This window comes from Budorcas taxicolor, chromosome 18 (assembly GCF_023091745.1).
Source record: "Budorcas taxicolor isolate Tak-1 chromosome 18, Takin1.1, whole genome shotgun sequence".
NCBI classification, from domain to species: Eukaryota; Metazoa; Chordata; class Mammalia; order Artiodactyla; family Bovidae; genus Budorcas; species Budorcas taxicolor.
The window spans coordinates 59,398,225-59,413,204 of record NC_068927.1 but is presented as its reverse complement, the minus strand read 5'-3'; the positions used below and the strand labels follow the sequence as shown (position 1 = coordinate 59,413,204).

Here is a 14,980-nt window from a genome sequence, read left to right as displayed (position 1 = left end):
GAGCATTAATGATTGTGACTCCCTAGTTCATGTGCTTAAATGTCATAAAATTTTACCACAGAATATCTGCACTGTGTCTTTGTATCATCATAATGCTACATGAATTGTAACTGAACTACATGGTTCATTATTTTAGTAAAAGAATCTTATGACTTAATATCTTGCCACCTCTACCATGCCCCACTGTATGCTTTATTAGTAAATGGGCCTGGAAATTTCTGAATCTTTCTTGAGTAAAACTTTTGTTTTCATTGATCCGAAGATGGAAAAACTGTCCCGTGTATTAACAATGCTTAAGTGAAAATGCAGCACACAGTTGATTGCTTGACATATTTAAATGGAGAAATGGGTACACAAAATATTAGTGTATCATACAACCAAAGGTAACTTAAGTGAAAGTGAAAGTGAAGTCGCTCAGTTGTGTCCAACTCTTTGCGACCCCATGGACTGCAGCCCACCAGGCTCCTCTGTCTATGGGATTCTCCAGGCAAGAATACAGGAGTGGGTTGCCATTTCCTTCTCCAGGGGATCTTCCCAACCCAGGGATCGAACCCGGGTCTCCTGCATTGCAGGCAGATGCTTTATCCTCTGAGCCACCAGGGAAGCCCAAAGGTGCCTTAGATTGGATGAAATACAGTAGAAATCATCATCTTTATAATAGTTTTTCTTCTAAACCAGCCAGATATTTAGGGTTTGAAGATGATGACTATTCATAGGTTTTATATACCCCCTTTGAATTCTGAACAGTTTGAGATAAAGTCCCTGGTATCAGAAGATAAAATTAAATATTAGCTTGAGTCCTGGTATTGCCTGATAGGATGTATGGTTTGTTCCTAAGGACAAATAAAATATTTCCCCCATACAGCTCAAGATGCACTTCCTTTTGAAAGAGTATAAACCAAACTTTAGAGATGTTTTTATTAATCCCTTTCTAGAATGTAATACAAAATCTCAATTTTTTTTCCTAAAATGAGAATTAAACTCTTAAGTTACAAGGAGCTTGACTCTGGTTTCCTTTTGAAGCACATTTTACATTAAAGTAAAACACAAACCTCAAAGAACAATCCGCAGACTGGGAGACTATACCTCAACACTTAACTGAAAAAGATGAAAACTTAGAGTGTATAAAGAACTCATATGAATCTGTGGATGCAGAAAAATTAGGATCATTAAGACAAAGAGGGTTGCTCACCATCCAGTTTTGACAGGGGGTTAATGGCAACCCACTCCAGTATTCTTGCCTGGAGAATCCCATGGATGGAGGAGCTTGGTGGGCTACAGTACATGGGTCACAAAGAGTCGGACACGACTGAGCGACTTCACTCACTCACTTCACTCTAAGTTGTAACCCACTACAGTTGCTGACAGTGCATTGAGAGGAATTTAAATAGAAAACAACAGGCATTCTGTGCTTAGAATGCAAGTGAATAGGCAGGCAGGGCTCACAGATCGTTAGATGTATATCTCAGGAAGAATTTTAGTGACACTGGATTCTAGCATCTTCCCATACAGAGATAAGCCTTAAAAAGATTAACCTGAGACATTTTTTTTTCCTTTATGATTAGCAGTAAATCTTTTACCAAGATGTATGCCTAACTGCATGTATTTCTCCAGAAAGTATATATAAACGGGCTTCTCCCTTACCTTTTTGGAGCAACTTCCTCAGAGCTAATGTCATCCCCAAACTGGGTTCACCTCTTGGTGGGTGTCAAGCCAATAGGTACACCCAAGCCAAAGAATAGAAGAAGGAAGGATTTATTACTTGCAGCAAGTAAGAACACCAGGGATCTTTACCAAAGCAGTGGCTCCTGGAAACTGCAAAAGTGAAGTTATAAGCTAAGGGCACGTGCACATTCATGAAGGGGCTTGAGCAGAGAATTCAGCATAAAATTGGGCAAAAGTTGAGTGTCCAGCCTTAGTAGATTGAAGTCAGAGGGTCAAGATCATCAGTTTGGTCCTTTACCTAGTGAAAGTGAAAGTTTAGTTGCTTAGTGGTGTCCAGTTCTTTGCGACCCCATGGACTCTAGTCCACCAGGCTACATCGAATTCTCCAGGCAAGAATACTGGAGTGGGCTGCCATTCCCTTCTCCAGGGGATCTTCCTGACTCAGGGATCAAACCCACGTCTCCTGTGGCTCCTGCATTGGCAGGTGGATTCTTTACCACTGCGTTACCTGGGAAGCCCCACTGTCCCCTTAAGATCATTGATTACGGAGACTGTTCAAGGGCAATTATGGCCAGGCTTAGACGACAAAACGGCTTAGGCTAAAATGGGTTCTCTCATGTCAAGAAAGCCACGCCTGGTTCTCTTTCTCTGAGAAATCTCCCTAACCCATATGCTTACACTAACTGGGTGGCTGTGGTCCTTAGCAAGAACCTGAATAAAACTTAAAGCTCACAACTGTTATTTTGTGGGTTTTCCAGTCAACAGATCAATAAGAAAATAAGAGTAAAAATCAATAGGTAAATATCCATAGAAGAGATGATTCTGAATAGCCAATTAACATGAAAAGATATTAAACTGCATTTTTAACTGAAAGCAGGCCCATTTTTGGACAGCCAATTCTCAGATTTTACTTCTTTTATCTTAAAAATTATAGCAATTCCTGCTGGATAGGATAGTTTTAATAGTTTTGGGGAACGTATCTGTAAAGTGACAGCTGACCAACTTATAGTATCCTAAAAATTTGTAAGGAACACTTGATTTGTCTTTGACAAAGTATGACAGGATGGAAGGGGGCAGGGCACAGCCATTATAAGAATGACACAGCCATTGAAGATATGACAAACTGGTTAGAACCTACAAGGCTTTGACTAGCCTATACGACTTCCCATAGACCTTGAGCCTCATTATACACTCATTGTAGTACATTAACAGAGAAGGCAATGGCACCCCACTCCAGTACTCTTGCCTGGAAAATCTCATGGGCGGAGGAGCCTGGTGGGCTGCAGTCCATGGGGTCGCGAAGAGTCGGACACGACTGAGCGACTTTACTTTCACTTTTCACTTTCATGCATTGGAGAAGGAAATGGCAACCCACTCCAGTGTTCTTGCCTGGACGGGGGAGCCTGGTGGGCTGCCATCTATGGGGTCACACAGAGTCGGACACGACTGAAGCGACTTAGCAGCAGCAGTAGTACATTAATATGCTAAATAACACACCCACCAGTGCCAGGACAAGGTTGACCATTTTAAAAGACCAAAAAGGGGGTGGTGGCCCAATTCCTGAAAACTGCTTTTCCCCACAAATAGTTTAAATAATCCTCCCACTTGTTAGCCTATAAAATTATTCAACCCATAAAAACTAACAACCCTCTACCCCTAGACTGCTCTCACTTGCCTAGGGCATGTGTATTTCTCTGAATAAACTCACTTTCACTTTACCATGGCTCACTCTCTCCTGAGACCTGGGATGTGATCATTCTCTTGCTCCTCCCTTCTCCTGCAACCACAACCCACTGCTGCTACAGCTGGAAGAAGCTTGGACTAAGATGCACAGATAGGGTGATGGGTGAGCAGAGAGAAGGCGCTGTACATTAGTTCAGTTCAGTCGCTCAGTCGTGTCTGACTCTTTGCGACCCCATGAACCGCAGTATGCCAGTCCTCCCTGTCCATCACCAACTCCCAGAGTTTACCCAAACTCATGTCCATCAAGTCAGTGATGCCATCCAACCATCTCATCCTCTGTTGTCCCCTTCTCCTCCTGCCTCAAATCTTCCCCAACATCAGGGGGACTCTTTTCAAATGAGTCAGCTCTTCACATCAGGTGGCCGGACATTTTTGGCTGGACATTAAAAAGTAACAAAACAGCACAAAGATGCCCCAGAATTGTCTCCCAATAATATTAGATGAAAGCAGAGGTGCTAAGGCCTTAATGATGACGCAGAAAGAATGGTTGTGTGTATTTTGAGACCTACCAGAACCCTGTGGGGCTTCCTGTTCATAGGAAAAAGGCTTTGGGCTCCTTGACTTTCCAGGAGTTCAAAAGAGCAGATTCAAATAGTTTTTCTAATTAAGGAAGTAAGGGAACTCAGTAACAAAGGAAAAGCAGTCAAGAAATAATATTGCAGCAATAAAGCAGGGTCCTGGTTCTTCTTCCAAGGATATATATAACAATATACCTTTCAGCTTTTGGCTGAGCACAACATTCCTAGAACACTATCCATTACCTCACCAGCAACCAAACAGAAGAAAATCACATATCCTGTAGCCCCCCCCCCCGCCCCGAATTTTGCCTTTAAAAACTCTTCCCCAGATTTCCCTGGTGGTCTAGTGGATAAGAATCCTCCTGCCAATGCAGGGGACAAAGTTTCAATCCTTGGTCTGGGAGGATCTCCACATACCTCTGGGCCACAACTACTGAGCTGGCAAGCTTCAACTACTGAAGCCCTTGCGCCTAGAGCCATTGCTCTGCAACAAGAGAAGCCACCATAATGAGAAGCCCATGCACTGCAGTGAAGAACTGCCCCGACTCTGCCACTAGAGAAGGCCAGCACACAGCAACAAGGGCCGAATGCAGCCAAAAATTAATTAATTAAAAACAAACAGGGACTTCGCTGGTGGTCCAGTGGTTAAGAGTGCCTTCCAACATGGGGGATGCATTTTTGATCCCTGGTCAGGGAACTAAGAGCCCATATGCTTCAATTAAGCATGGTGACTAAGCTCCCATGCTGCAATGAAGATCCCACGTGCCTCAACTAAGATCTGATGCACCCAAATAAATAAATATTAAAAAAAAAACCTCAAACAAATACTCTTCCCTCAAAACCATCAGGGAGTTCAGGGGGTTTTTTAGCACAAGCCATCCTTCTCCTTCCTTGGCCCTGCAGTAAACCTCTCTCTGCTCCAAACTGCAACATTTTGGTTTGTCTGGCCTCACTCTGTATCTGGCACATGAACTTGTGGTCAACAACCTGTGTCTCCTGCACTGCAGGCGGATTCTTTACCTGTTGAGCCATCAGGGAAGCCCCTGTACTGCCTTTAATTACACAAATGACTTATTGTCACATATTTGGTCTTTGTACATACTTGGTCTTTGTCGCTGGTTCTTGGGACAGAGTTCCTAAAACATCTGCAATTTCCTGAGAAATAGAGTATCCTTTTTTTATTGATAACAAGCCCCTCTGAACCATCTGTGAGTGTATGTTAATGAGGTGACTCAGGACAGGTCCCTAGAAAACTTTAAGACGGGAGCTGATCCCAGAAAGACCAAGCCTTGACTGGAATGTTTGGCTCTACCTTCTGATCTCAGTAGACAGGAAAGGAACTGGAGATTGAACTCTGTCACTAGTAGGCAGGGGTTTAATCAATCATTCCTGTGTAATAGAACCACCATAAAAACCCCACCATAAGAACTTCCAAGGAGGCAGGCCGATCCCCGTGCTGGAAGGGTGACTCATCCCAACTCGATGGGGAAAGAGGCCCTTGCATTCAGGACCTTTTTACACTTGGCTCTCCTTACCTTTTCATGTGGGTGTTCATTAATATCCTTGATGAAAGTGAAAGTCATTCAGTCATGTCCGACTCTTTACAACCACATGAACTATACAGTCCATGGAATTCTCCAGGCCAGAATACTAGAGTGGGTAGCTTTTCCCTTAGGGGATCTTACCAACCCAGGGATTGAACCCAGGTCTCCCACATTGCAGGCGGATTCTTTACTCGCTGAGCCACACACGGGAGGCCCTATATCCTTGATAATAAACTATAAAGGTAAGCATAACATTGTCCTCAGTTCTGTCAGTTGTTCTAGCAATTTATCCAATCTTAGCACGGAAATTATGGGAACCCCTGAGTTGTAGCCAAGCTGGACACAAATGCAGGGAACCTGGGACTTTGGACTGGTGTCTGAACTGAAGGCACTCTTGTGATACTGAGCCCTTTAGCCTGTGGAGCCTGATGCTAATTCTGAGTTGTCAGTGTCAGATTAGGGTTGAAGCTGAAGACCAAATATTAGAACAAAAGATGTTCCTAGTGCTTTTACCACTTAGGAGACTACAAGGGTTTTAGGATCTCTAAGCCAACAACCAGGGATAGAAACCTCTATTATTTCACACCCTCCATTTTAGTGATAAGAGAAACACTCATATTACAGGGGACTGTGTTGTTATAGAGATCGCTGACACTGTAACACGGATGTGGCCGTGGATGTCATGTGGGAGGAGTGGCAGCTCCTGGCCCCTGCTCAGAAGGCCCTGTACCGGGATGTGATGCTGGAGAACTACAGCAACCTGGTGTCTGTGGGTGAGGACAGTGGCTTTTCTTTCTTCAGCTTCTGAAGGCTTTGTTGTGTCTGTCATGCTCTGAAGTGGTAGATTTTCGGTCTCGTCTCTTGTCCCAGACAAGAAGGTATACTCTCTTTTCATTTTAGAGAAAAGCCTTTAATTTACAAACATACAAATTGCGTAGTCCCTAAAAAGCATACTGTTCTCAGCATCACAAATCTCTGGTGACATCTGATGAGCCTGAGTCTTCTGGCATTTCCCATGAACAGGTATCAGGTTAGCAAACCTGATGTACTCTCCAAGTTGGAATGAGAAGAACCACCATGGACCTCAGATGATTAAGTTCCCGGTCACCCTCATCCAAGTAGGTGAGAGAGAAGCACCAAGACGGGCAAGGCTGTGGAAATCACCTTTCAGTTCCTTAGAGAAGGCATCCCAGTGGGGAGGGGTGCAGAGGACACAGAAACAGCCTCCATGTAGCCCTCTCTCCATAAGAACTCTTTTTCTGGGTGGGAATTTAAAGGAAAATATACCTCTTTATCTCTTCTTGGAAAGAATCCATACATTTCTCCTTAGATGTCAACGTTCCCCCCCTGCCACACCCCACAGTCTTGCTTGGATTTTCAAATCTTTCCATACTTCAACATTTGTCAGAGTATGATTTTATGTTCCTTTCATGTCTCTTGCTATGAAACTCCTCCTTCTGTGTCTCGCTTCTAAGAGGAAACTTTGAATTCATCATTATCTTCTGACACATACACGTTCCTGCCCCATTGGAAAATATTTCCCCTTATGACATCCAGCCACACCTTGGAAGCCTTTATTCTTACGGTGACATGATCTCTTAACATGTATTTATGTTTTTCTTTTTTCCCACTCTGAGCTGCTTCAAAGGTTCTGTTGTTATCCTCTGCTCTCATAGACTATAAAACCTTATTTATATAAATGTGTTAAGCCCTTGTTCTCTGGCCCATGTTCCGTAACAATGTCTAATACACCTGCTGCTACCATATATTTTACCTGTCTCCATGGCAACTCCCAATAAGTTCACACTTTCTGTGTGAGATACTAGAACCATCTTCCCTCCAAGAAAATCCCTTTCCAACATCCTTTCTGAAATTGAGATTCTGTTGTACCTCTGTACATCTTAAATCCTGACTTTACCTTGAATCTTCTTTACTTTCTGCGTGTGTGCATGTGTCACTGCAGTCATTTCCAGCTCTTTGCAATGCTATGGACTATAGCCTGCCAGCCCCATCTGTCCATGAGATTCTCCAGGCAAGAATACTGGAGAGGGGTGCCATTTCATTCGCCAGGGGATCCTCCTGACCCAGGGATCGAACCTGCATCTCCCACATCTCCTGCATTGGCAGACGGGTTCTTTACAAGCACCACCTGGGAAGCCCCTCTTTACCCTCTGTGCTCCTGCGTTTAACACCTTTGCTGTTCCTATTCTTTGTTTCATTAGAGAAGATCTTTCTAAAATTTCTCATTCTCAGTTCGTTAGGCTAGGGAGCCTAAACAAAATCATAAAATCTCATTAGTGAGTCTTATCCTTCCTTGTAAATAAATCCTCATTTCTTCTACATCTCGTTACTTCCTTTGCTTCTTCAAACCACTGTCATGTTTGAACTGCCTACTTTATTCCTTATCTTGTTTATTCTGTTTCCTTTCCACCCGCAGAATATGATTTCAGTTTAAGAATTTTTTTGTGTTTCTCCAGTCCCGGCACCATGTCTGGTTTGTGGAGTAGCCATTTAATAAGGATGTGTTGAATGAATGTCTTTCACCATTTTGAAATTGGGTGTCCCTCCAGTCTCTGTGAGGTGATGCTAACAGTGACGGTATTTAACTGTCAGGGCCTTATTTATAAAGCAAACAAATCTATATTTATTCATTGTGAATTTACTCTATTTTACACTGATGGCTGACATCTTCTGGGTTGTTTGGTGTTTTATATTATCATGTTTTTAACCATTTCCAAGAGACAGGAGTTAACTCTGCTTAATGGATGCAGAGTTTTTCAGTTGGAGAAGATGGAAAAAAAACCCAAAAAACTAGTGATGAAAGGTGCTGATGGTTGTACAACATTGTGATTATACTTAATGCCACAGAACTGTACACTTAAAAATGGTTAAGGGACTTCCCTGGTGGCCCAGTGATAGGACTCTGCTTCCACTGCAGGGAGCATGGGTTCAATCCCTGGTCAGGTAACTAAGATCCTGCACGGCCCAGCCCCCCTAAAACCATTAAAACAGTAAAATTTATCTTATATATATTTAACTATAATTTTGAAAAGTTTTTTAAAGATAAGGTACTTTTATGCTTGGAATTTCTTTTCTATTTGATATCTTGAGTTTTTCATTAAAGAGCCAGATCACCCAAAGGTATTTTTGAAATAGTTTTATTCCATCTGATGCTCATAAAGTGTTCATTGTTATCTTTCCTAAATGTTAAGTGGATGATCATGTGCAGTTGCACTGGCAAAACCAAAATATGCTGAAGTGTTATGAACAGAATGCATTTGGGAATATTATTCATCACAGCAGAAGTTGTTTTCCTTCAAGGCCAAATTATGATGTATTTGATTTACACAGGAAAACTCTGAAATCATATATAGATATAACCAACCAGAATAAAAGCTGCAACAGAAAGGAGCCTGCTGAGCTTAATGGGGATGGGAGATCCTTGCTCCATGCTCATCATGAACAAACTCATACTGAAACTGAACATCAGGAAATACACAAAACAGAGAACGCCCATGAATGTACTGAATATGGGAAAGCCTTCCTCAAGAAGTCTCAGCTCAATGAACATAAGATAATTCACACAGGAAAGAAACCCCATGGATGTAGTCTGTGTGGAAAAACCTTCTTCAAGAAGTTCAAGCTCACTGAACATCAGCGAACTTACAAAGGAGAGAAACTCCATGAGTGTTGTGAGTGTGGAAGAGCCTTCCTCAGGGAATTTTAGCTTACTGAACATCAGAAGACACATATGGGAAATAAACTCCATGTATGCAGTATATGTGGGAAAGCATTCTACAGAAAGTTCAAGCTAACAGCACCAGAGAACTCATACAGGAGAGAAAGCCTACAAATGTACTGAATGTGGAAAAGCCTTCTTTAGGAAGGCAAAACTCACTACACACCAACAAAACAAAACAGGAGAAAAACTCCATGTATGCAGTGAGTGTGGAAAAGCTTTCTCCAGAAAATCACAGCTCATTCTGCATCAGAAAATTCATACAGGAGAGAAATCTTATATATGCAGTGAGTGTGGGAAAGGTTTCATACAGAAGGGCAATCTCCTCATACATCAACTAACTCACACTGGAGAGAAACCCTATGGATGCACTGAATGTGGTAAGGCCTTCATTCAGAAGGCATGCCTCATAGCACATCAGCGATTCTATACAGGAAAGACTTCCTTTGTATGTACTGACCGTGGAAAATCTTGTTCGCAGAAATCAGGACTCTAAACCTCAGAGAATTCACACAAGAGAGAAACCTTATGTGTGCAGTGACTGTAGGAAAGCCTTCACCACAAAGACAATGCTCACTGTCCATCGAAGAACTCACATGGGAGAGAGGCCCTATGGATGCAACAACTGTGGGAGAGCTTTCTCCCACGTCATGTCTGGTTAAACATAAGAGGACACATACAAGAGAGAAACAAGTAGATTCCGTGAAGGTGGAATACTCTTTCACAAAGGGTCACAGCTTCTTAGATACTAGTGAACTCTTGCAGGGGAAAAACCCTGTTAATATAGTGACTGTGCAGATGCCTTCTGTGACCCCTCAGACATCATTACATATCAGTGGATTCCTAGCAGGTGGGAATGTAGTCCTGATGAACAGCCAGCTGCCAGATGTGCACCCTCAGGAGGTAACAGAGAGTTTGTGCAGGAGAGAAAGGTTTATGGATGCCATGAATGTGGTTATGCCTTCAGTGGTCAATTACATCTTATTTTATGTCACGAAAAATACATAGGATGAAAACTGGTGCATTCTATTTGGAAAAGCCTTGGACCATAATGTATAGCTGATTGCATGGTTATATGTAAACAGGAAGCCTGTGAATGCAGAAGTTAGGAAAGCTGTGTTTTGGAAGAAAGACCGCATCATCAGTGATTACCATTGGTCATAGGTGAGCTTATAGTGGGTAAAAAATATGACAGTGGTAAAACCCTTGCCCCCAGTAGGTATCATTACATACTAGAGAGAAACTGTTGGAAGGCAGTGAATGTGGCAAGGTTTTCAGTGGTACATTCTGCCTCATCCATCAGCTGGTGAAATCATACACAAAACACTGTGAACATCACTACTTGACAAGTATCTTAATTAGTTCTTGTGAGGCAAAGCCTGTGAAAATGAGGGGTATTTGAGAGCTTATGTACCATTTCCCACTTTAATGCATTACATACCTGATATACATTTTTGGATAGGAAACCTGGAACCATATTCTTAGTTACTATGCTTAAAAGTGAAAATGTTAGTCACTCAGTTATGTCTGACTCTTTGTGACCCCATGGACTGTACCTGCCAAGCTCCTCTGTCCATGGAATTCTCCAAGCAAGAATACTGGAGTAGGTTACCATTCCATTTGCCAGGGGTTTGACCCAGGGATCGAACTAGGGTCTCCTATATTGCTGGCAGATTCTTTCCTGTCTGAGCAACCAGGGAAGCCTGGTTACTAGGCTTATATTTCCATAATTTTAAGGAGATAATCTACCTCACATCACTGGTTATATTCATTTCATATATTCATTCATTTCTCCCAACTGGAAAAAAAATTATCTTCAACACCCACCCAGTATATGATAATTAGCTGCTACATTTCTTTGACTCAAATATATTTAAATATTATTTCAGCATATTGAATTTTCTAATAAGAAAAATGAATATTAAGGTCATAAATGCAACTTAATGTCCTTGAATGAGCTTAACTTCAACGGATAAATAAGACCAAGCATTATACAATAAAGGTCACCTTAAATGTGATTTTTAAGATTTCCTAGACTTGCAAAGGTAGTGAAATGAAGGTTTGCAAAGTGAACTGAAAGCCCAAAAACAATTAGTAATTTAAACCTATAAATTAGGTAATAAAATACATTGCAACACAGACCTTGGGTTTTTTTTTTTTTTCCTTAAAACATGAAAAGATGGGCAATCTGAACACAAATTACGATTGCTTCTCTCCTAGCTCTCCCCTTCTCTGGTTATCCAGATTATTCTCAGAATCCTGGGAATATGAAAGTCTACACTGGTTAACTCAGCTGCATTCTTCCTTCTGGACATAGATCCCTAACCCTATCTTTTGCCTCACTGATGGGATGGAAACAGATGCCAGGAAGAAAGGTGGATAGTTCCATTTCCTCCTAACTCAGCCACTCTTAAGTCTCACATGTTTGGGAGTCACATGAGGAAGAGAGAAGTAGATTTTGTAGAATCAACTTTGGCCTGTTACCTCATTCTCCACAGAGCTGGAGAGACTGAATCAGACCGAGAATGAGTCGAGGAGCCCTGCAAGAGTGGGCTGAATCTGGTTCTAGACTGGAATGCTACAGGCCTTTAACCTATCTGGCAAATGTTTTCTGAATCTCTATAATCACTGAGCTGTAGCCAGGAGTAATGTCAGTAGTGACTACTGCTGGAAAACTGGGTCTGAGGAAGGGCATGATGTCAGGTCCCTTAGGGAGAGGCTAGCGGTAGAGGCATGTAAGTAGATAAGGTATCTTAATGGCATTGTAAATGTTCTTTAACAATTAACACATGATGTGAAAACTTAAGACTCACTTGGAGTGAACATCTTAATTGTTTTCTTAAGGGTTTTAATGTGGAATATATTAAGAGCCTAGGCCATACATAAACATTCCTGTATTACACTGCTCTGGCTGCCATACTGAAATATCAGTGTAGGTGGCTTAAACAGAAGTTAATTTTCTCATAGTTCCAGAGACTAGAAGTCCAAGGTCAAGGTTCCAGCAGATACAACTGGAGTAGAGCCCCACCCTTACAACTTCATTTAACCTGAATTACTTACCTTAGGAGTCCCATCTCCAAATAGAGCCACAGTGGGTTTCAGGGCTTCAGCATGTGAATCTGAGGGGACACAAACATTCAGTCCTTAAAATTCCACCATTGGCCCTGTCCCCTCCAATCACGCCCCTCTTGCATGCAAAGTACATACATTTCATCCCAATAGCATCCCAATAGCCCCCTGGATTAACTCTAATCCAGGACTTCCCTGGTGGTTCACTGGTTAAGAATCCACCTGCCAATGCAAGGGAAATGGGTTTGACCCTTGGTCCAGGAAGATTCCACATGTCTATGGCAACTAAGCCTGTGTGCCACAACTACTGAGCCCACATACTGCAACTAAATAAAGCCCCTGCCCAACAAGGAAGACCCAACACAGCCAAAAACAATACCTTAAAAAAAAAAAGTCTATATCCAAAGTCTCATCTGAGCCAAAAATAGGTGAGATGTGATGTCCAATTCATCCTGAGGAAAAATTCCTCTCCATCTTTGGACCCGTGAAACCAGGTAAGTTATGTTCTTCAAAAATACAACGGTGGGACAGAGGTATGATACATACTTCCATCATAAGACAGATAAATCATAAGGAAAAAAGAGTGACTGGTCCCAAGCAAGTCCAAGTTAGAGAAACAAATTCCATTAAATCTTAGGGCTAATGTCTTTGGTTCACTGCTCTGCCCTCCAGGCACTATAGATCACATTGTAGGTGGGAATCAAAATTCTCACTATAATGAGGAAGACAAGCCAACAACTTTCCTTTTACATTCTGCACACCAGTACTGAGACAGGCTGGGACCCAGGACACTTTGCTGCAGTGCCTGCATCTGGACAAACGGCCCATCCAGAATACAGAGGAACTATAAGGGACTAAAAATAACTGCCTGGCATAGGCAATAGGGGCAAATTATGAACAAGATACACAAATATCCAAACCCAACTGCTACTTTTGAGGTACTGTGAGCAAAAGCAGGCTCCTATGTGTGTTCCCTGCTAACAGTCCTAAAAGGAATGGGCAGACCACCCAAGCCACCCCTCCCCTGAACCTGCCCTACCCTCACACCATTTAATGGACCAGATCACCACCTGCCCTGTAGCAAGAAAGGGTACCTGTTACTTGTTTTCACTTCCTCCTGCTACAGCACCAGGCCCAGTAAAGCATTGCCTGAATTTATCTGGCCTCTTACCAATTTCTATTGGCTAGAATCCAAGAACTTGGTCAGTAACAGAATGTACAGCTCAATGAAACCATTTTATTTTTCCTGCACTTATACCTTCTATATTTCCAGTACCCAGATCCCTGTTTGCCACAGAGTATGCATTTTATAAACATCTGCTGGGTCAATAAATAAATGAGTAACCCCTTTAGCTTGAATGTTCTCTGAACCAAGTTGTATAATTACAGGGTTGTTGTTTAGTTGGTACATCGTGTCCGACTCTTTTGCGACCCCATGGACTGTAGCTCTCCAGGCACCTCTGTCCATGGGATTTCACAGGCAAGAATACTGGAGGGGGTTGCCATTTCCTTTTCTGACCTTCCTCACGTAGGAAGCGGTGCTTTATCAGTTGCGTCACAGTACTCAACAGAATCACTTCCCTTAGAGCTTTTGATTCAAGTATTTCTCACCTTTGTGCAAGTGTGCAAGTAAAACCTTACCCCATCTTTGGCTCATCCCACTGTGGAAGGGGGGAACCATGCTTCTCCGCTGGCTTTGCCCCTGATCAAAAGTGTTTCCCATTTCCTCTACACCAGTCATTACAAAAGCTGTATAATCCCGCCGTTTTACCCACTTTCAGAGCTGTGCGCTTCTGAACGGTTCTCTAAACCCTACAACGCCCTCTCCAGTCCGCATTCTCCTTCAATTGTTGCTAGGTTCGGCTTGGGATCCCTCCCTGTTGAATTTCTTTGAGACGGTCGCGCTTCTTAGCTTCATCTTAAATCAAAGGGCCTTCATGTCCGCGAACATCTCTGCCCAGCCTGCAGAGATCCAGGTCCCCTTGAGTTTCTGAGAAGCTAAGCGTTTGTGCAGCGCCCCTGGCAAATGTTCAAAGTCATGGCCCAATGGGTCAGGTGGGCTGAAAATAGGGTGAAATAAGTCCTTTTCGATAGCTTCTCACCGTTTTACACCTTCCCGAGAAAGGAAGAAAAACGAAGCCCTCACGGATCAAACGAACTATGGAAAAACGGCTGCTACCGGTAAACAGCCGCGAACCGGCGCGGAAATATTGCGTCATCGAAGGCTCGCGAGAAGTCAGGATCCGGGTCTTTGGAACGGCCGCTTGTGAACCTCGTCGGCCGCCATCCTTTCAGCTTCCAGAATTCTTGCCTGCGGCAGAGGGTGGTAGCCAGGTTTTAAAACAGCTGTCCTGTGATTTTCCTCCAGTGGTGAAGACGGAAGTCATCCATCAGGTCGGTGTTGGGTTCTGGGCGTGTTTCAGGGCCAGGGAGAGCGCCTTAGGGTGTGTGTTGTTGTTGTTCCAGATTGCGTAGGGGTAGGCGTTGGGGTGAAGCGAGTGGTTATGCCGGCTGGTGCCTTTTGTGTTTGTGGACCAACCCGGGGATTCGTGTTGAGTGTTTTCTCTGGTGAGGGAGCACGGGTTACCGTGTTGGATCTGTAACCTAGCTGGACGCCACCAGGCCTTCCTGGCACAGGCCTTCCCTCATATCCTGTGCTTCAGCTCCTCTCTGAAGTACCTAGATAATAGTATTTGATGTAC

At 43.0% G+C, this 14,980-nt stretch overlaps 1 protein-coding gene across 1 annotated transcript; it reads left to right on the top strand.

Moving 5' to 3' along the window:
• Positions 1–6,125: 6,125 nt before the first annotated feature.
• On the top strand, positions 6,126–14,272 carry LOC128064025 (zinc finger protein 649-like; the record flags this gene model as incomplete). Its single annotated transcript, XM_052656844.1, is given in 8 exon segments — positions 6,126–6,243; positions 6,493–6,564; positions 8,683–9,286; positions 9,288–9,701; positions 9,703–9,855; positions 9,857–10,086; positions 11,843–11,944; positions 14,136–14,272. Coding segments are annotated over 8 exon segments (1,830 nt in total), but the record flags the coding sequence as incomplete, so codon positions are not given.
• Positions 14,273–14,980: the final 708 nt, after the last annotated feature.